The sequence below is a fragment of the Dromiciops gliroides genome, chromosome 3 (genome assembly GCF_019393635.1).
Source record: "Dromiciops gliroides isolate mDroGli1 chromosome 3, mDroGli1.pri, whole genome shotgun sequence".
NCBI classification, from domain to species: domain Eukaryota; kingdom Metazoa; phylum Chordata; class Mammalia; order Microbiotheria; family Microbiotheriidae; genus Dromiciops; species Dromiciops gliroides.
Window position 1 is genome coordinate 177,782,676 of NC_057863.1, and position 23,254 is coordinate 177,805,929.

Sequence of the window (23,254 nt, forward strand, 5' to 3'; positions counted from 1 at the left end):
AATAGTCACACCCTAGCTCTTATCATTACCCACTTTTTTGATCAGAATCTTCTCTCTGACAATATATAACCTCCTGATATTCCATCTCTTCCCTATCCCTCCACCTTCTGAATCAGTACTGCTTTTCTGTGACTTCTATTTCCTCCCTTCCTAATCTTGACCATATAGTTAACCAATTCACCATCATACTGTTCTGTACTCTTCTATACTCACTTGTCCTATTGTTGCTTAACTCTTGCTAAATGTCAACCTGGATTGCTTCCATCATCTCTTTTTCTTTACTCCTATTCAAATGCATCAGAATGAAGCTTATTAGGTACACAATGAATTGTTATTTAACTTCTGTACCAGGAGACAATAGTTTCATAACCCTAGTTAGTATATTTTTTTTGCTTTCTACCAAAGCTGTTCCAAGCTCTTTTATTAAGATTTTTTGAAATGAGCTCTCCATCTTAGTCTCAAAACCTAAACATCATCCCCCACTCTCTCCTTTCCCTGTTTCTGATAATGAGGTGGCCCTCCTTCTTGCCAGAGCTAACCTTTCTAGCTGTATCCTTGATTCTCTATCTTCTCTAGCAGATTTCTTCCTTCATTCATCCCTTCTCTCTCTTTGTAATCTTTAAACTTGGTTATCACCATTCAGACAAGTCTAAGTCTCCTTCACTATTAAAAAAATCTCCCCCAGACATAATAGTTAATTGAGTAAAACCAAGAGAACAATTAAGAGGTTTGGTCTTTGGAAAAAAAGCTGTGGCAGATCTAGACAGCATATTAAAAAGCAGAGTCATCACCTTGCCAACAAAGGTCAAAGCTATGGCTTTTCTAGTTGCAATGTATGGCTGTGAGAATTGTACTATAAGGAAAGCTGAACATTACAGAATCAACACGTTTAATACATTTTAATTCAAATTGTAGTACTGGAGTCCCTTAGGGGCAGCTAGGTGGCACAGTGGATAAAGCACTGGCCCTGGATTCAGGAGGACCTGAGTTCAAATCCAGCCTCAGACACTTGACACTTAATAGCTGTGTGACCCTGGGCTAAGTCGCGTAACCCCCATTGCCCCCCCCCCCCAAAAAAAAAAGAGTCCTTTAGACAAAAAGGTGATCAAATCAGTCAATACTTGAAGAGATTAATTCAGACTGTTCACTGGAAGGTCAAGTACTAAGGTTTAAATTCTTTGGCTACATTATGAGAAGACAGGACTCATTGGAAAAGACCTTGATGTTGGGAAAGATTGAAGGCAAAAGGAAAAGAAGATGGCAGAGGAAGTGTAAGGGATACAAATATTGATAGACTTAAGAACTCTGATGATTGGTATAGTGACCAGACATGATTCCAGAAGTTCAGTGATGAAATGTGCTTTCTACTGCTTGGTGGAAAAGTAATAGACTGTAGATGCAGAATAAAATGGAGAATTTCAGATAAGCAGTTCAACAAAAATTTGTTTGAGTATAATTGTTACAATTTTTTATTTGTTGATGCAGTTTGTTGGGGAAAGTGGAAAAGTAGGGATAGTGAAGCCAAGAAAAGGTAAACACACAGAAAAGAGCAGAAGAAACTTGAGAAGGGCACACCGGCAAGAACAGTGTTGAGTTGCCATATTAAATGTCTGTGTGTGGGCATCTTAGTGCTGTGTTGTCATGGGGGTAAAAACTTTCACTAGACCCTAGAATTTTCTCAGTCTTTGAACCTCTCCCTCTCCAGAAAAACCTGTGTCAACCCAGCTTCTACTTCCTTTCACTTGCTCTTCATTTCTTTGTACCCTGGCTTCTCTAATCCCTCAGTTGAAACTGCTCTTAAAGTTTCTTAATTGCCAAATCTGATGGTCTTTTCTTACTTCTCATCCTTGACCTCTCCTGCATGTGACATTATTGACTACTCTCTCCTCCCGGATGTAGTAATAGAGGGTTTCATTACTCCTAGTTCACCTCCTACCAGTCTTACTACCTTCTCAGTCTCCCTTAGCAGACCATCATTTCTAACAGAACTCTTTAACTGAATGTTCCCCAAGACTCTAGCTATGTGACCCTGGGCAAGTCACTTAATCTCCCTCAGCATCATTTTCCTCATCTTTAAAATGGGTATGATTATTTCAATCTCTGTTAAAGAAGAATCACAGATTTATATGTGTAGCCCTGGTCTTCCCGGGAGCTTCAGTTCCACATGACCAGCTGCCTAATTGACATTTCAAACTGACTGTCCTGAAGATATCTCAAACTTACATGTCCAAAGTACAGTTACTCTTTGCCACCCACATCCTCAGTCTTGCAGGTTAATGACCTTCAAGTTACTCCCTACTCCTCCCTCACCCCACATAATGATTCGGTTTCCAAATCAGGGCATTTATCCCTATCTATTCTTTCACATGACATGTGGGTGGCTGAAACACCCTCTTTTCACACAGCTACCAACCTGGTATAGGCTTGTATTCACTCTCATTTAGAGCATTGTATGGGGCTTCTAATAAGTAGCCCTGCTTCAAGTTTTACAGCTGCTGAACTGGTTTTCCTGCAACATGTATCTGACTATCCCTCCCCTACTCAGTAAACTCCAGTGACACCCTTTTTCCTCTAGATAGAAGAAAAATTCCTCTGTATGACTTTTAAAACCATTAATAGGGGCAGCTAGGTGGCGCAGTGAATAGAGCACCAGCCCTGGAGTCAGAAGTACCTGAGTTCAAATCCAGCCTCAGACACTTAATACTTACTAGCTGTGTGACCCTGGGCAAGTCACTTAACCCCAATTGCCTCACTAAAAAATAAACAAACAAAACAAATAAAATAAAAGACATGAAAACCATTAATAACTTGGCCCCACCCTTTTTCTAACTTCATTATACCTATGTCCCTTCCTGTACTCTGTGATCTAGCCAAACTGTCCTTCTCTCTCTTTGTTCCTTACACATGGCACACTCCATCTCCTGCTCCCATACCTTTTCAGTGTCTGCCTCCCATGCCTAGAATGTAACTCCTCCTCCTCCCCTCCTCTTTATGGGTCCCTCTCTCTAACACTGTTCACACAACACCTTATAGTGCTTGGCATATAGTAGGAGGTATGTAGTAAAACTTGTTGATTGATTGATATGTAAAATGGGTCCCTGCTCTGCTCTTAAATATCAAATGATGATTTTTTAAACAGTATTATCAGAATGACAACATTAAGTAGTTTAAACGCATTATTCAATTAAATGTCACATTTTAACTACCTTTTTTCCTGTATACAGAGGATAGTGAATTGCGAAGAACCTTACAGTCTTTGGCTTGTGGTAAAGCACGAGTACTGATTAAAAGTCCAAAAGGCAAGGATGTAGATGATGGAGACAAATTCATCTTTAATGGAGATTTCAAGCACAAATTGTTTAGAATAAAGATAAATCAAATCCAGATGAAAGAAACTGTATGTATTAAATTCTGTATTTATCTTTATGTCCTTATCATGTACTTATTAAGGAATCAGTTCATTTATTTTATGATCAGATTTCCTTGTCTTAGTACAGGTAAAAAGTATTTGCCAAAGTATACTATATTATGACTGCATTCAATTTTTTTCATGTTCATTATAACTGATAGAATCTTACTATCCAAAATTTCTAAGAAACTGATAGAAACATAATCAATAGTGGAATTCACATTGTTGAAGATGAACAGCTCATACATAAGGAGATAATCAGTAGTACATTATCAAATACAAATATATACAGCCCCACTAATAATTTTGTCACCATTATGTAACTATTAATGAAAACTCTGTTTGGATGAAGCCTGCTAACAGCAAGAGATGTGGCAAAAGTAAGTGAACATTTGTATGTCTGTTGCCACTATAAATTAGTACGGCTTTGTAGAAGTCAGGGTAGCAATGTGTAAAAAGTACAAAGCTGGGGGCAGCTAGGTGGCGCAGTGGATAAGGCACCAGCCTTGGATTCAGGAGGACCTGAGTTCAAATCTGACCTCAGACACTTAATTAACACTTACTAGCTGTGTGACTCTGGGCAAGTCACTTAACCCCAACTGCCTCACCAAAAAAAAAAAGTGCAAAGTTTGTCCATACTGACTAACCTTATAATTCTAGTTTGGGGAATAAAACCCAAGGAAATAAACCACAAAGGGAGATTTTAATATGTTTGCTAAGATGTTCCTAACATTACTGTTTATATTAGGAATAAATTGGAAACAATATATATACTGCACCACTGAAAAGTATGAGCTAGACCCCCATCTTTCTCACAGCTCAGCCATGTTCACGTGTCCACTACCACCCCACTTAACCTCCAGGGGCCTAGCAGGATGCTAGAGTACCTGCTGGAAATGATACTCAGTGTGGCAGCCTTTGTTCAAATTGAATTGGTCTAGCTGGTTTGCTGTAGGTTGCTCCTTTATAAACTTTATTCATTCTCTAAGCTCTGAAGATTCTAAGCAGATGATGAACAGGTCCATGTTCTTCTGCTATGTTGATATCCTACCACAAGCTTAATGACAGCTCCATGATAAAGACCCCAATCTCCTACATTTTTTTTTTTTTTTAGTGAGGCAATTGGGGTTAAGTGACTTGCCCAAGGTCACACAGCTAGTAAGTGTTAAGTGTCTGAGGCTGGATTTGAACTCAGGTACTCCTGACTCCAGGGCCGGTGCTCTATCCACTGTACCACCTAGCTGCCCCCAATCTCCTACATTTTAAGCCTGGAACTGAGGGCTCTGAGGCTTTCCCCTTTGGCCCCTAAGCCAGAATAAACAGACAGAAATTGGTTTACTCCTCACTCCTTTAGCAACTAACTGTTCAAACACACACATACATACACACACACACATACCACACACACACACACACACACACACACACACACACACACACACACACACACACACACACACACACGGTCCAAAATTTGAGGCCTCAAAGTCTCCTCCATTCCTTAGGACCTTAGAGACTGTGACTCTATCTCAGTTGTAGGATTTCCTGTTTCTGAGCTTAGCCCTGTCAGTGTCCTCTAACTCTAGTTTCCTCCCCAGAGCCTCCTTGGTTCAGACACCCAGACCAATTGGGACATTTTTGCCTATTCTGATTAGAGGGTTTTGCTCTTACTCCTGTGGTGATCTGAATAGCCCCAGGCACAGGCCAAGGTCATTCCCAAGGTGGGGACTCTTAAGGAAGTAGGGTCCAGGCCACTTCCTAGGTGTGGGTTTCCAGGCTCAGCCTGAGGCTTCATTCTCATAACTTCCATAACAAACATAAATATGAGAAAAAAATTATGAAAAGTAGGGGCTAAGCAAACTTTTTATATATTAACATGATAGAATAGAGAAATGAATAGCTCACTGTTGATAATTTTTTTTAAATATATGTGGACTATGTGTCCATTCAGGGAGGCAGATAGATGAAATAATTGTAAATATTAAAATTACAATCTAAAAAGCACAGGATTTGGATTATAAGGACTTATATCCAAATCCTAACTCTTTATGTAATTTATTGCCTGTGTGACATCTGGCAAATAACTTTTTCAAACCTGTTTTCCTCATCTAGAAAAAGAAAGCTAGATTAAGTTCTGTAGTCCTTACCAGATCTAAGTCTACAAACCTGTGAAAATTATAGTAAAGCAAGATAGTTTCTATTGAATATAGTATATAAATTGATTCTAAGATGTAATGAATTATACTCAATGCGAAGAAAAACCAAAATGAAATGATTTGGGCATCTCTAGTCTGTTTTTAATAGAATTTGGTCTTTATTATATCATTTATTTTGTTTTTAAATCAAAAAAAGAATGAGTTTTTTAAAGGCTTTATTTTTTTATTATTATTTTAATCCAATCTTGGAATTGAAAATAATTCCCCCAAATATATTTACTTGGGCTCATCATTGTGTGACATATTTGCGTAATAAAGTCTTTCTGAAAGAAAAAAATTGTAAAGTCACCTCACCTAATTAGAAATCTTATGATTTCTTACTTTCTTACATGAATTCCATAGACATAGGGTTATGGATTAAAAACTAGAAGGAACCTTCAACCTCATCTGGTTCAACCCCCTCTTTTCATGAGGAAACACAGATGAGGGGGAAATGACTTAACCAACACCATACTGGGAGTGGTAAATGCTGTGACTCTAAATCCTGTACTCTTTCCCAGTGTGCCACACTCCCTCAGAAATACATTTAAAATCCCCAAGGTGTTGTTTGTTTGTTCGTTTGTTTGGTGAGGCAATTTGGGGTTAAGTGACTTGCTCAGGGTCACACAGCTAGTAAGTGTCAAGAGTCTGAGGCCGGATTTGAACTCAGGTCCTCCTGAATCCAGGGCCAGTGCTCTATCCACTGTGCCAACTAGCTGCCCCCCAAGTTTTTATCTATGAAATGTTTTGTTGGGATATGTTCAGATTGATAGCTGTCATCTACTCAGTGAGAGAGTCAACAACTCAGAGTGCTAGATTTAATCAGGAAGACTTTTGGTCACATCACTTAGCCTTCAGAGTGCTGGCCCTGGAATCAGAAAGACCTGAGTTTTAATCCAGTCTCAAACACTTACTAGCTTTATGACCCTGGGTAAATCATTTAACCTCTGTCTGAATCCATTTTCTCAGCTTTAAAATGGAGGGGATAATAGCACCATACCTCCCAGGGTTGTGAGGGTCAAATAAGATAATATTTGTAAAGTGTCTGGAATATAGTAGGTTTTTTACAAGTGCTAGTTACTATTATTGTTAAACGAATTAAAAAATTGGTTTCATTAAACCTTAAAATGCTGAATAAAATAATCTATGTCTGATTTGTGATTTGGCTTGCCATGTAGAATTTTTTTCTCTAAAATTCAGGGTTGTTGAGGAATTAATTTTGAAGAGTTTCCTATATTATTAAACTTTAGGTTGAAGAACAAGTTAGCACCACAGAACGAGTGTTTCAGGATAGACAATATCAGATCGATGCCGCTATTGTACGAATAATGAAGATGAGGAAGACCCTTGGTCATAATCTTCTAGTTTCTGAATTGTATAATCAGCTGAAATTTCCAGTAAAGGTAAATATAACATCTTATAATTGAATTACACTTGTAATACGGTATTAAATTATGCTTTATCAATTGTTAATTTAACTATCAAGGAGTTCATAATCTTTCACATAAGTCAAAAATTAACAAAAGTCACATGGATGGGAAGAATTTTCACAATTTATTATTGATAATTTTTCCATTTTACATCAGGAAAGGATTCAAAGGATATGAGAAATGATTAGAGGTGAGGAAGATAAAATGGTACAACAAAAGTCTCTTTTTGCTCAATCCTGTTTCCAAGCTCCTAGCCTGAATTTTTTGGGACTGGCTTTTGATTAATTCTGTTTGTACTGTACTCCCAGATTTTGTTTACTTTCTTTGCTGCACAGTCAAGAAAGCATCACAAGTAAACTCTAAATGTATTTATCAGCCTTATAATTATAATACATGTAATAATATATATAGGGCAGCTAGGTGGCGCAGTGGATAAAGCACCGGCCCTGGATTCAGGAGTGCCTGAGTTCAAATCCGGCTTCAGACACTTGACACTTACTAGCTATGTGACCCTGGGCAAGTCACTTAACCTTCATTGCCCCCTCCCCCCCAAAAAAAACCAAAACCAGTTATATATATAATTATAGTTAACTATTTCACAACATTAGTAGACCTAAGTTCTGGCATCCATTGAATAAAATATTTGGCTGATCTGATTTCAGCAAGGAGCTAATAATTAATCCATAATTATATAGCAAGTAATTAATGATGATGTATCTAACTCATTGCAGATGGAAAAAAGCTGGGTTACTTAATAGGTAACCTTTTTTAAGCACCCATACTTGATGACAAAAAAATGTTCAATGAAGTGCCAATTAAACTGAGAGGAAATGTAGCATTCTTCTGAAAATATTTTCTTACTCAGACTCCCTTATCTTTTTCTAGTACCTCTATTCTCCTCTGTCTCCCTACCTTTCTATGTTCTCTTCTTTCCATCCATTTCACTTCTTTCATATCTCACTTTCCAGTGGAAGAAGTATTGTATAGAATCGGAATCCTTTAACTGGATAACAGTTGTCTATCCCTAATGATTCAAATCTTATGAATATGAATAGTCTTTTTTAACGTGGATAAATTGTATATATGCTTCACCTTAATGATAAATAGGTTATTTTTATCTTTTGTTTGAGAAAAACAGTTGGCCAAGCTATTATGAATTAATTTATGATTTTTCATCTGAATTATCACAGCAGCAAAAATAATCCTCTGTGTGTGTGTATGAAACAGTTTTTGGTCTAAAGAAGATATTGTTTATTTTATTGAGCTATCTGTTGCAAAGGGTCCGTTTCAGTAACTCTTCAGTCCTCCCTGGGTTCCAAGGCTCTCAGGTTGGGAATCATTCTATTTATTTGATCTCTAGAGGTGGGAATTCCATGACTACCTTCAGGAGTCTCTTCTAATATTTGATTACTTAAGTATATTTTTCTTATGCATGATAAAAACACTGAGACATGACACACAGGGTGGAAAATTGGGATGGGGGGTAGTCAGAGGAACCTAGGGCCTTGTTTCAAGGACTCATGAAAATGGACATCAGGGATAGATGTTAGGGAGCACTTCCTCTAAGCTGTACTGGGAATACCTCACTAGAATACAATAGCCCTATACACTCAGCCTTGGACCTTAGCTAGTAGGAGGTTTCTCCCACATCCCAAGGTGATGGCGAAGTCCCCTCAGAGCCCAGACTTTAGGAGTCAAAGAGGTGGTATGGGGGGGGGGGGGGGCGTGATTATATTACACAAAAATTTTAAAACTAGGCATAAGGGCAGATAGAGGAATCTTTTGTTTTGTTTTTTGCAGGGCAGTGAGGGCTAAGTGACTTGCCCAGGATCACACAGCTAGTTGTCAAGTGCCTGAGGCTGGATTTGAACTCAGGTACTCCTGAATCCAGGGCCAGTGCTTTATCCACTGCCACCTAGCTGCCCCTTAGAGGAATCTTTTTAACAAACAGTTCTCAGTCCCACCCACTCCTTATCCCTTTTCTGTCTTATAAATAGGGTACATAATTTACTTCAGTTTTGTTACTTAGTGTTACTAGTCAGTTTCCCCAATTCTCATCAAATTTCCTCATATTGTGTATACATTTCTTTTATTTCCTTTCTCTGGATCTTTTCTCAAGTTTTACACATTCCCTCCTAAAATGTGGAAATACTGGCTCTATACAATATTCTTGTATCACATACAATAGATTACTGTACTAAAATGATATTTCTATGCATAGTGGAAGAATTTTCAACAATAAATTGCTTGATTAAGCAGTTCATTTGCCAGATATCAACTTTTTTAAAGAGTTGGGGATATCCCATTGTTATGTTTACCAACTTCTGATCCCTGTTTTTAAGTATGAACTTTCCATTACTGCATCTCTCTGATAACATGCTATCGATAAGGGTTAGGATATAGTGTAGAACCAGAGGTAGTTTTCTGATAACTAAATATAATATATTGTTTTCTGCTATATCTGTTTATATTAACTTCTGTATCATAAATATTGTATATATGTCATATTAATCAGTCAGATATCTTGTACATCTGTAACATTTTCAAGAACCCATTATTCGAACATACGAATGTTGCTTCCTCTAAAACATGTTTCAAGCCCTTTTTACCTTTATAGGTGTTTTTATGAGTTGCTATGACCAAAAAAAAAATCAGTCTCACCAAACTTAGCCAGTCTCTTAATTTGAAAACTTTTTAGTTTAGTAGAACCTATCAGGACTCCTACTCTGATTTCATAGACTTGAAGGACTCACTATCATCCCACATATGAAGTATTAAGAGAATCTATCATAGACTAAATATTACAATTAAATACAAATATTTTATTTTTAATATGACATAATAAAATAGCTTCTTGGACTCATAGAAACACCACATGCCTTGGTTTATTTTCAAATACTTGTAAATTCAAGTAGGTATTTTCATAGGACTATCTTCTCTTATTCTAGATACTATAACTTATGTTAATAATCAGTTTTATATTTGCAGCCCACGTGTAATACTGTTACATTTCATCTTAAATTTTATCCTTATTTTTTACTTGGCAAAAAGCCCTTTAGTGATCCTTATGTTTTCCAGGATATATTTGCGCTTCCTTCCAGATTCATTTGATCTACAAATTTGATAAGCATTTCATCTGCATATTCATCCAAGTAATTGAACTCTTGAACTTGGATTTTTCAACATACTCTAGCATTTCAGTCCTACCAATATAATGATAACCCTGTCAAAAAAGGCACAGAAGTTCTTAATGAACCATGTCATTAAGAGTCAGCTCTTAAGAATTCATGACTAGGGGCAGCTAGGTGGTGCAGTGGATAAAGCACCAGCCCTGGATTCAGGAGGACCTGAGTTCAAATTTGGCCTGATACACTTGACACCTCCTAGCTGTGTGACCCTGGGCAAGTCACTTAACCCCGATTGCCCCACCCCCCAAAAAAGAAAAAGAATTCATGGCTTCTCTTTAGTGCTGTTCACAAATATCCTTGATACAGTCATATTTCTGTTACACCACACATACTTACATTGGATAATAGTTGAAGGAAATATTTACATTTGTTGACTGTAACATACTTGAAAATTAACAAATTTGCCTTTTAAAAAACATTTGCCTAACAGTTTATGCATAAGCAATTTCTATATTTTACATCAGGTAATTATCAACCATCATTTTTATATGGAAAAACTTCTAATCAAGGGAAATAGTAGTTGATTATAATATGACTTAAGCTAACATTTAGCTTATGAATTTTGGAGTTAATGATACATAAACAGGAAAATTCATAAATTCACAAATTGTTTTCTCCAACTTCCAAGAGCAAATATAAAGGTGGATATTAGTACATTGCTCCTCTTTATCTCCTATATTAGGAAATCTAACACCACTATAATATTTTCTTATAGCCTGGAGATTTGAAAAAGAGAATTGAATCTCTAATAGACAGAGACTATATGGAAAGAGACAAAGACAACCCTAATCAGTACCACTATGTTGCATAATGAAGACGACAACAGACTGTTTTTCATAAAACACTAGAATGTATCTTCAGGACACTGAAACATACCGATGCTGTTTCCAGACCTACTTTCAGCAGATTTTCAGGTTGATGCAAATGGTTCAATCAGCTGCATGCACTGCTGTGGATGAAAAGCAAAGGAAATGTTTCTTGGATCATCCTTTACAAGGCTTAGTGATTTTTAAATGGCATATGTCTCCTCCTCTCCCCCCAACCCCCATTTTCCTCTTATTCTCTTAGACCATTAAGATTGTTTCTACTGCTCTGTACAAAGTAATTTTGAAGTTGGACAGGAAGATACCAATTAAAAGACATTTCCTCTTGTGGACTTTTTTTTGTGACAAAACACCGAAAGTTTGGTTTGGATTTGTGTGTGATCATGAATGCACATCATTAAAAAAAAAAACAAAAACAAAAAAAAGACCCTAAATGCTGCATTCTCTAGCTACAAAGATTACTTAGGTATCTACGAAAACAAGAAACCTTAATTGATGAAAACTTAGGCAGAAACATTCAGTGTTGAAATACACTGACTCTTTTGAATTATGCACCATGAATACCAGTATCTTTTTCTGTTTGATTTATTTTCAGGTAGTTTTAAACTTTGCAGACTGGTTTTTTATAAATCAGGTTTCTAAGTAAGATCTCTGAAGTGCCAAGAGGATGCTTATGTTTAAATACAGTGAACCATCAGATTCTTTATTTTAGCTACGGTATTCATTTGTGAATTTCATGTTTGGGATTTGTGTTTTTTGGTTTGTTCTTTTTTGTTTGACATTTTCAGATTGAGTCTAGCGGACCCAGTTTTTTGCTTTAGGGTCACTGCTATTTGATTTTATTTACTGTAACTATAGTATTGCTACAGTAAATCTTGGTTCTCTTTTTACAGTCATGCACAAGGATAGTAATCATACTATGTGCTCTCTACCACTGTAAAAAAAAAGTTTATCAAAGGCTTTTTAAGGTCTTGATGTTGTGAAAGCAGAGGTTATTTTGTCTAGAGAGGCTAAAAGAATTTTGTTGGTATCTTGTTTCATATTGTATATATGTAAGTGGGTTTGAATTAAAGAATGAAAGTTATGTAGCTATATAGTATGGTAACTATGAGCAAGATACTTTTTGTGATAACATTTACAAGTACCTCTGTATATTTTACAGGATTTGCATAATAGCATGTTTCATTTTGATTAAAAGCTACCAAAGGAGTTTTGATCATGACATAAGTGTTTAAGCAATACTTTCCAGAAAATACTAAATTTATGTAATTTGATTTTGTGCACAATTAAATCCCCCTTTTAAAACATGCATTGTTTAAAATGTGACATCTTATGGATTTTCGTATTAAAGTCCTCATTCTTTCTTCAGGCATCATCATTTCCATTGCTTTTATTTCTTTTCTTGGTTCTACAGGATATAGTATATAGAAGCCAAATAGATTTCTACTGCATATATATTAAGTTCAAGAACTATGTCTAGAGATTGTTAATATTGTAATTTAATGTAGACTTATATTTTGAATAAAATTAGTCTAATTTGCCTAAAGATTACAGAAATAAAATTTTGTGATATGTGAAATACAAATTTCTCATAAACTTTTTAGCCATCATATCTACATGCTTGCTGCAAGCACCAGGCAAACAAAATTTTTGGCTAAGCTGCATAGCTCCACATAGATTTAGAATATCCCTCTCCAAAAAAGACAGCATCAGTGACTATAGAGAATAATCCATTCTTCCCTAATCATGTCTTACCATATGCTGCCTTGAGGGAAGGGAAATGATGGCAATGTTGCTGAAATTTTCCCCTGTGACCTCAAATACCTGAGCTTTTTAATACTGCTATTTTGGCATTTTCATTCCTACTGTGTTCAGACATGACCCTCATTTTCTGTTATGACTGGTAAATCCCCATCTTTTGAACTATAAGCATTAGTTTCACTTCCACTTCTATTTTTTTTCTAAGGTTGTTTGTGTCATTTAAAAATCCTGTCCCCCAATTTTTTTAAACTTGTCTATACGATTAATCAACAGGTAACCTAATTGTGACAGTGGAATCCACAAAGTTTAATTCTTGTGAGAAGCACTATTTTATACTAGAGTAAAAAATTTCATTGTACATGTACCATCCTCAATGTTTTAAAAGTTATTCTATATAGAGTGAGAGGTACATTGTTGCATTTCATACTAAAAAATGCCATTTATTGTGTAAAGGAGTAGCTAATTTCCTTAAAGTTCTGGAAAACAATCTCAACTTTAAATTATATATCCTTTCCCCACTCCCCCATTTCTGTTTTTATCAATTTTGCTTAATATTTTTGTCAAGTCCATTTAGCAAGATGTAGCACCAATAAAATTAGATTAACACTAAATATAAATATCTGCATTTTTGAAGGGAAAAGTCACATAATAAAGATAATTCAAATAGCTCTGTATATAAAAGTCACTTTCTTTTTCTATATAATTATGCCAGGAAGGTAAATTTCTGCAAAAGTCTTGTAGTTTGTTTTATAACTTCATTAAGCTGATTTTTTAAAATAATTTTAGTATCATATGCTATCATGTCATCATCTTAAGCAAGCATTTCTATGCTATCACCAGTGGCACTCAGAAAATATTACAGAAATTGAGAGCATCTTTTTATTGAGAGCAACCTAATATGAAGAGTGAGTTGATAGCTTCAGAGAGAATACGTCTTGGAAGGGACTTTGGAAGTCTTCTCATCTGTAAAATGGGCATAATACAGGCATTATCTTACAAGGCAGCATTGATAAATGAAATATGTCTAAAATCATTTTGTGTAATCATAGACATTTGAGCAATTGCTCTACACTTAAGGAACAAGAAGAGAATGAACCAGGAAAGAAGAAAGGAGAAATCAGGCATCATGAGACTCATAAGAGGCTACTGTCACATAGTCAGGAAAAGGGACTATCCATGGATAGATTTGTCAGTAGTCTAAAGTACTGCAGAATGTTTGTGGTAGTGCTCCAAAAAAGCAATCATATTGATTAAAAGGTCATGGGTGGGAGGCAGCTAGGTGGCGCAGTGGATAAAGCACCAGCCCTGGATTCAGGAGGACCTGAGTTCAAATTCAACCTCAGACTCTTCACACTTATTAGCTGTGTGACCCTGGGCAAAAAGTCACTTAACCCTCATTGCCCTCCCAAAAACAAACAAAAGGTCATTGGTGGCCTCTGAGAGCCATGTCAGGGAACTGGTGAGGTCAGAAATGAAATCACAAGAGATCTTGTAGTGGATAAGCATAAGCTACTCTTGTGTAGAGCTTAAGCTTTGAAAGAGAAGGGATATAGGTCAGAAGCAAGTAGATTCGATGACAACATTATTGAAAGGTGGTTTTGGAGAGGAAAGGGAATCCTAAGCCTTGTCAGTATTTACTATTTGCCTGGTACTGTGTGAGCATGTTTATAGGCAGTGAGGAAGGTACAAGTAGAGAGGAAGAAATTGATTGGGAAAGAGGGACAATTGATAAGAATGAGGTCCCAGGAAAAGCCACTACAGCTGTAAGACTTCAGTTAAAAGAAGGTGAAGATAAAAGCTTTTAGGAAAAAATGAAGCTCTGCACAAATGGTCAAGTTGTTAATGGTTTTTTGGCCCACCAACTGACAGATTAAATATGAGAAAACTTGAAGAAAAGTGGAAGGAGAAAAAGAAATGAGGAAAGACTTGTGGGGTAGGTAATTCATAAAGAAAAGTAAGAAAATGTAAGTAAAGTGAATGAATTGGTAAAAATAATGTTAGAAGGAGGAAGGAAAGGAAATTCTCTTCCTCCACAGTCCAGCGTGTCTCAGTCTAACACTTTAAAGTGTTCGAAAACAAAGGGATGCAGCTGGGGCTTCACTGGGGTACTCCAACACTGTGGACACAAAAGGTTAAGATAATCCTGTAAAAACTGTTCGTTTCAAATCTAAGAAAGAGCTAGAGCTAGCCAGGAAAGCTAAGTTCCCCAGGATTAAAAAAAAAAAAAATACAAAAAGGATCAGACCACTGCTGTGAGGAGAAGGGGCATGGATAACTGCCTACAGAAGGCAGAGCAATGTGATTTGTATTTTCCTTTTATTTTCCCAAGGACAGAACAAAAATGGTAGCTGTGATAGTGGACAGAGTCAGCTACAGTATCTGGAAAACCTTGACATCAGTCCCATCTTGCAAACAGTGGCTATATGATCACGGTCACGTCACCTGGCCCCTCAGTAGCCCAGCAAGCTCACTTGGGACTATAAATTACAAAGCCGGTGCAAATTTGCTGTCTTTGGTCGAGGGAACTTTCCCATCGGGACTTCCCCTGTGTCAATAAAATCACTGGTCTAGGGGCTGGAAGGGGAGAGTTAAAACTTGGTATAAATAAGGAAATAGTAAGAGATAGACGATTCATTCTACCTGGACCAGATGAATTTCTGAAAGACCATGAGAAACAGCAGAGTTCCAAGAGACCTGAAGGGCACTTATGCCCGAAAAGGGAAGATTATGCAAACGATAGGCTAATGAAATTTATATTGGGCAGATTCTAGAACATTAAAGAAATGGTTAGTAAACAACTCTTAAAGGGAAACCCCTCACAAGGCTCCTTGGTTTCATTAAGAAGTGGTGCCAGACTAACCCTTTATAACAGGATTAGTTATGGGACAGCTAGGTGGCACAGTGGATAGAGCACTGGCCCTGGATTCAGGAGTACCTGAATTCAAATCCGGCCTCAGACACTTAACACTTACTAGCTGTGTGACCCTGGGCAAGTCACTTAACCCCAATTGCCTCACTAAAAAACAACAACAAAAAAATAATAACAGGATTAGTTGATCAAGAAAATGCTGTATGGTATAGTTTAGATTTTTAGGAAAGTCAGACTATGTTCCAGACACTGTGCTCATCCATAGGCGTACAATAATATATAAACAATCTACCTACAGGATAAATTGGAGATAATTCACAGAAGGAAGGCACTAGCAGAGGGGATCAGAAAAGGCTTCTTGTAGAAGGAATTTTAGCCGAGATTGGAGGAAGTCAGGGAAGCCATGAAAGAGGTAAAGAATTGTAGGCATGGAGGACAGCCAGTGAAAATGCCTAGAGTCAGGAGATGGATTATCATAGTTCAAGGAATAAAAAGGAGGCCACAGTCACTGGATCACAGAGTGCATGGATGGGAGTAAGGTGTAAGAAGACTGGAGAAGTAGGAAGGACCATGTCATGAAGGGCTTAAAAAGCCAGAGAGGAATTTGGATCCTGGAGCTAAAAGGGAGCACTTCAGATCAATTTGATGACCTAGTTAGTAGAGGATGTACTACAGTGAGGAGAGACTTGAGGCAGGCAGACCCACCAGCAGTCAATTGCAGTGGTCCAGGCAGGAAGTGATAAGGGCCTGCACCAGGGGGCTGACAGTTCAAAAGAGAAAAGTGGGTGTGTATGAGAAGGTAGAATCCATAGGACTTGGCAACTGATTGGATATGGGGTTGGTGGTAAGAGAGTGATGAGTTGAAGATGAAACCTGGGTAGCTGGAAGGATGGTAGTGCCCTTGACAGTGATAGGGAAGTTATGAAGAAGAGAGGGCTTGGGAACGCTAATAAATTCAGTTTGGGAACAGGACAGTTCAAGATATCCAATAGTTAATCAAGCATGTATTAAAGCTCTTGCTATGTGCCAAGTACCATGGTAATCACTTGACTATACAAAGAAAAGCAAAAGGCAGTCCCTGCTCGGTCTAATGGGTAAGACAACGTGCAAAGAATGATGTATGAATCAGAAGCAGAGGATAAATTATGGGTAATTAAAAGAAGGTGCAAATGAATATTAAGAGAGATCAGGAAAGCCTTCTTATAGAAGGTGGGACTTGAAGAAGTCAGGAAAGGCTGGATGCAATTGGAGATGGGAAGACAGGTCAAAAGCTGGATTAGAGCTGGAGTAGTTCTGAGAATCATGATCACAGCGATAATTGAATCCATGGGAGCTGATGAAAACAAGTTGAAATAGTATTGAAATTTCTTGAGAAAATGATGGAGAGCTGTAGATGTGGAAGAAAAATAATCCAATCAAATTTCAGCCAAATCTGTCAGCTACATTTCTGTTAATGAATGGAGAGGTTTCTAACCTGCAACTTTCCTCCAGCAAGTCCAGGAAAGACCTCCTGCCCTAAGCAGTTTCCCACTCACATTTCAAAGTAATTGTGAAAACAAAAGAAATTCCACAGAATAAAATAAAAATACATAGTTTCAATTAGTTTTTAGAATTATTAAGCAAGAGGTCAATATTAATGTTTGCATACACTTTGAAGAGGTTTTCTTCAAACTAAAGGTAAACAAGACATTTCCAATTTTAGTTTTTCATCAATCCCTCTACTGATCTCATTCTATTGAAAGGGAACATAGTGGGGCAGCTAGATGGCGCAGTGGATAGAGCACTGGCCCTGGAGTCAGGAGGACCTGAGTTCAAATCCGGCCTCAGATACTTAACACTTACTAGCTGTGTGACCCTGGGCAAGTCACTTAACCCCAATTGCCTCACTAAAAGAAAGAAAGAAAGGGAACATGGTGTTGTGAAGAGGGCACTGAACTTGCTACCTTTGTGACTCTGGGTAAAATATTTTTAACTTTTACTGCCTCAGTTTCTTCATTTGTAAAATGAGGAGGTTGCACTTGATAGCCTCTAACATGTTCCCACTCTAAGATCCTATAACCAAGCTACGGGTTCTGTCTTTCAGAGAATTAAGATATTTCCTGAAACAGTAAACACACATCAGTTAAGCACTTAATATTTGCCAGGAACTATGCTAAGGGCTGGGATGCATAAATACCAGCCAAAAAAAAAAAAGTCCTTGCCTTTGAATAATTTATATTCTAATGGGGGGAAAAAGGCATAAAACAAGACAGGGTTGAGAAGGAGGCAAGAAAAAGTGTCCACGTCAAGAAGGCATCATGGCAACAAAATTCGAAGAGGCAGAAGCAGAGCTGGGAGAGGAATAAAGAGGGAGCTGATCTGGGAACTTCCTCAAAATGGAGGTTCCAGGAGGAACACACCAATGAAGAAAATGGGCCACAGGAGGGCAAAAGTGAATGAGAAACTTTTAAAAAATCTTTTAAATAGAATTATATTTTCCAAAATATATGTAAAAACACATTTTAGCAATTCAAAATGTTATACATGAGTAGTCATGGAAAACATTCCCAAGTGAGAAGCTTGGGGGAAGCTAGGTGGCGCAGTGGATAGAGCACCAGCCCTGGATTCAGGAGGACCTGAGTTCAAATATGACCTCAGACACTTGACACTTACTAGCTGTGTGACCCGGGCAAGTCCCTTAACCCTCATTGCCCTACCCAAAAAAAGAAGAAGAAGAAGAAGAAGAGAGAAGCTTGAAAATAATAATGAGATTATGAATCTGGGACATTGGAAGAATTTTGGTACTTTTACAAAAATAAGGAAGTTTGGAAGGGGAATGGGTTTTAGGGGAAAGATAATGAGCTCTCCATTGGACACAGTATCAATGACATTGTGTGATAGACTTGGCTCTTCTCAGCAATACAATGGTCCAAGATAATTCCAAAGGACTCATGATGGAAAATAGTCTCCACATCCAGGGGGAAAAAAAAAAAAGAACTGGAATCGGGATGTAAAATTGAACCATACTGTTTCTACTTTTTTTTTTTTAGGTTTTTCCCTTTTGTTCTGATTCTTCTTTCACCACGTGACTAATGCAGAAATGTTTAATATGATTGTACATATATAACCTATATCAGATTGCTTGCTGGGGGAGGGAGAAAAATTTGGAACTAGAAATCTTATAAAAACAAATGTTGAAAACTATCTTTACATGTAACTGGAAAATAATAAAATATTTTATGATTAAATAAAAGAAAAGTGAATGTGAAAGCAGCTGGAGGCATGGTGATGATGTCTGAAGAGGCAGAATTGTACCTGGAAGAAAAATGACATCCTCTTCAAGAGAAGACTGTCAGGGCAGCTGAGTGGTGCAGTAGAGTACTGACCCTGCAGTCAGGAAGACCTGAGCTCAAATTTGGCCTCAGGCACTTACTAGCTGTGTGACCCTGGGCAAGTCACTTAACCCTGACTGCCTCCCAAAAAAGAAGGATGTGTGTGTGTGTCTGTGTTTGTGTGTGCCCCACACACGCAGGTGTAAGCAACTGATCTCAAGCACAATCTATGTTAATTCTAAGATCTCATTTTGTATCTTTTGTCATCCTTTAGTCCAGGGCTTCTTAAACTTTCTCCACTTGTGACCCCTTTTGGCCAGAGAAATTTTTACATGACCTTGGGTATGTAGGTATATAAAATAGGTATACAAATCAAATATTTACTGCCAAATTTTTGGTAGCTCCCACATTCAGTTACGGGACCCCAGAGTTTAAGAAGCTTTGCTTTAGGCTACATATAATGACTTACATATAGCACTTTGATATAAAGTCTCCAATAGTTGGTTGTGTTTTGTTTTGTTTGTTTTGGTAACCGTTAAGTGAGTCTGCTTTGGCAGTAAGGTATGGTTCAGTCCATCATAAAAACATAATATGATAATAAAAATGTATTTATAATTAAAACATTTAACTATTCCAATAAAATCAACTTGAACATTAAGAGAAGGGAAACAGGGCAGCTAGGTGGCGCAGTGGATAAAGCACTGGCCCTGGATTCAGGAGGACTTGAGTTCAAATCTGGCCTCAGACACTTAACAATTACTAGTTGTGTGACCCTGGGCAAGTCACTTAACCCCAATTGCCTTACCAAAAAAAAAGGGGGGGATGAAGGGGTACTGCTCTTATTTTTATTAGTTTCTCATCATTATGGATCTGGCATATGGGGCAGACATTGCAATACTCAGGTTCAGAGCTTGCCACTCAAGGATTCTTCTTTGAGATTCCATGGAGCATGCAAGCAAGTAGAGGAAGGATCACCCTGGACTCACACTGACATCAGTGGGAACAATCAGGATGCACTGCCAGCCTCCAGGCTACTTCTTCAGGTTTGGAGGGCTGATCTGCTGGACAGGCAAGACTAAGAGAGATTGGAAAGGAATAAGAAAATGACCATTGTAAAGCCAGAAGGTATGAAGAGGCTGAAGCTTTGGCTGAGGAGTCTACCAAGGCATGGGCTAGAAGACAGTCTATGGTAGATCCAGGAATATGCTTGCCCCTGTGCTCTTTCTTCAACACTTTTTTTGGTCAGTGATTTTGTGAGAGGTAGATGAGTATTGTTGTTGTTGTTGTTATTGTTGTTTGTCCTTCATTCTGGAAGAGGACCATGACATCAGGGTGATGTCATGACTTGCAGTGGATTGGATTTAAGTGAAGGAGGGCTGTGCAGAGTCATTAACCTCACTCTGTCCTCCAGAGCCATCTGGGTCCAGTGGCATGGATAAGGGTGACTAGAGATGGCCCCGGATGTTTAAGGCAATTGGGGTTAAGTGACTTGCCCAAGGTCACATAACTAGTGTCAAGTGTCTGATGCCGGATTTGAACTCAGGTCTTCCTGAATCCAGAGCCGGTGCTTTATCTACTGAACCACCCAGCTGCCCCCTGAGGTCACTTTTGAACTCAGGTCCTCCCAACTTCAGGGCCAGTGCTCTATCAACTGCACTACCTTGCTTCCCTTAGATGGATGAGTATAGCAAAAGTATAGGTGATATACTGATAAAATTTGCAAATGACACAAACCTGGGAGTGATAGCTAACATACTAGACGACAGGATTAAAATCCAAAAAGATATTGACAGACTAGAACATCTGTCAGATCTAATGAGATGAAATTAAATAAGGTAAACATAACTAAAATCTTATGCTTGAGTTCAAGAAATTGATTTTACCAAGAAGATGGGGAGACATGGTTAGATAGTAGTCTGTTGGAAACAAAAAAACCTTGAGGGTTTTAGTGTATTTATAAGTTCAGTGTGAGTCAACAATATGACTATGGGAGCCAAAACACCCTATTTTGATCTTGGGCTGAATTGAGAGGCATAGTTTCGTAGTCCCACGGTACTGTACTGTACTGTACATAGTCAAACCCTATCTAAAGTAATTGTGTTCAGTTCTGGATATTACAGTTCAGGAGGAAAAATTATAAACTGGAGTATATCCAGAGAAGGATGATCAGAATAGTGAAGAATCTCCAGTCAGTCAACAGTCAACAAGCATTTAAGTGGTTATTTTGCGGCAGACGGGGGTATGGGGTATTTGGGAAGGACTAGTACCTCTAGTGTGAGGGTTCCCTGAGCCCTTGTCAGGGCTGATCATCCACCTTTGGTGTCTGCCTCCAAGAAGCTGTAGCATGCACAAAAGCCACACCCTAATAAAACCATCTCAGCAGATGGGTTTAACCAGGCCTCTAACCCATCAGTGAGTTAGGAGGGTCCACCCCAAGCATGTGAAGGCTTCCCCTGGTATAAGGGACAGATGAGAACAATTTGTTCAAAGGGCCATGAAGGTGTCTAAAGCAGGTGCTATGGAGAACTTAAAGCTTTGCAAGACGATGAAGGTCATCCAATGCATCCCAGGCCATTGCCAGTCATCCTGACTTTTGTCTTGCCGCCGGGCTTTGATGACTCTGGAAGAGAGTGAGGCTGATGACCTCGTGGACCTCTGCCTCACTTAAATCCAATTCATGCAATTGGTCCTTTTCAAAACTAAGGACAAACAACACAACATTTTGTGGCAGACCCTGGGCTAAATGCTGGGAATACAAATCCAAGAAGTCCCACCCTCAAAGAGTTTACATTCTAAATAGGGGAACACACATAAAAGGCAGTTGAAAGGAGGGAAGATACCATATCTGGGGGCACTGTAGAAGTTCAGAGTGAATCCTGAAAAGGAACGAGACACGGCTGCCCTAGACGCCCTCCATCCATGGAGATTCTGGGAGGAGCCATCTAATCAGAGAGAAGAGCCATAGAAGTGGATTCCACTGTGTGAATTCTCAGGTTGAAGTGAGGCTTCAGAAGAGCTGAGCATGGCAGAGGAATTCCAAGGGTACCCCGGAGAGGAAGGAGTCTGTGACAAGTCTTCATCATATGAGAATTCCTTGAAGGAAATGGGGAGACTTAATCTGAAAAAGGAGCTGTTTTCAAGAATTGAATGTGAAAGAGGATGAGGCTTCACTCTGTATGTCCAATTTTTAAAATCAAATCTCATTTTTATCTTAATAATATTTCATCTAAGTAACCCCATAGCCACCACCTTTATACAAGTCCTCATGTCTTCTCTCTCAAGTACTACAATAGCCTTCTAATTGTTGGCCAGTTCTCTCCCCACTCCAATGTCAAACTCAAGCTCTTCTGGCCCTGTCAGTCCCCTGCTCAATCAATTACCTAATTACTTCCACAGTCAAATATGAGATCCTCTGTTCAGTATTTAAAGCCCTTCACAAACTGGCATCTTCCATCCTCACCGGTCTTCTTACCCTTACCCTGGCTTCCTTCAACATGCAGCTTAAAGCCCACTTTCTAGGGGCCTTTCCCATTCCCCCACTCCTAGTCTTTTCCCTCTGAGGTTGTCTTCCATTTACAATGTATATATCTTAAATATTTTGTATGAACATAGTGATTTTCTTTTTGTCTCCCTCATTTGAATGGGATCATCTTGAGATCAGCGATCCTGTTTTTGCCTTTCTTCATATCCCCAGCCAACACTTAGAACTGTGTGTGGTATATAGTAAGTGCTTAATAAATGCGTGTTGAAACATTGTGTGTTGATTAACTATGATAGACTTGACTCTTCTCAGCAATACAATGGTCCAAGATAGTTCCAAAGGATTCATGATGGAAAATGCTCTCCAAATCCAGAAAAAAAGAACTGTGAAATCTAGATGCAGATTGAACCATGCTATTTCTTTTTTTGTTTGTTTTTCTTTTTTTGAGGTTTTTCCCTTTTGCTCTGATTCTTCTTTCACAGCATGACTAATGCAGAAATATGTTTAATGTAGTTGTACATATATAACCTATATCCGATTGCTGTCTTTGGGAAGGGGGAGGGAGAGGAGTGAGGGAGAAAAATTTGAAACTAGAAATCTTATAAAAAACAAATGTGGAAAACCATCTCTACATGTAACTGGAAAATAATAAAATACTTTTATGAAAAAAAAATGCTTGTTGACTAACTAGTTCTGTTTCACCCCAGAAGACAAAACTTGGAACAATGAGTAGAAGTTGCAAAGAAAAAAAATTAGGCTTGATATCACAAAAAAGCGTGATAATTA

General features: G+C 38.1%; 1 protein-coding gene across 2 annotated transcripts in view; it reads left to right on the forward strand.

Annotated features, from left to right (window-relative positions):
- Positions 1 to 11,492, forward strand: part of CUL4A (cullin 4A) — a 75,920-nt gene extending 64,428 nt beyond the window's left edge. For both annotated transcript variants that reach the window (XM_043991762.1, XM_043991763.1), the window contains exons 18-20: positions 3,225 to 3,397; positions 6,855 to 7,007; positions 10,938 to 11,492. In XM_043991762.1, the coding sequence (XP_043847697.1) occupies positions 3,225 to 3,397; positions 6,855 to 7,007; positions 10,938 to 11,033 (422 nt within the window). In that variant the 3' untranslated portion in view covers positions 11,034 to 11,492. The remainder of the gene's footprint in view (positions 1 to 3,224; positions 3,398 to 6,854; positions 7,008 to 10,937) is intronic.
- The last annotated feature ends 11,762 nt before the right edge of the window (positions 11,493 to 23,254 follow it).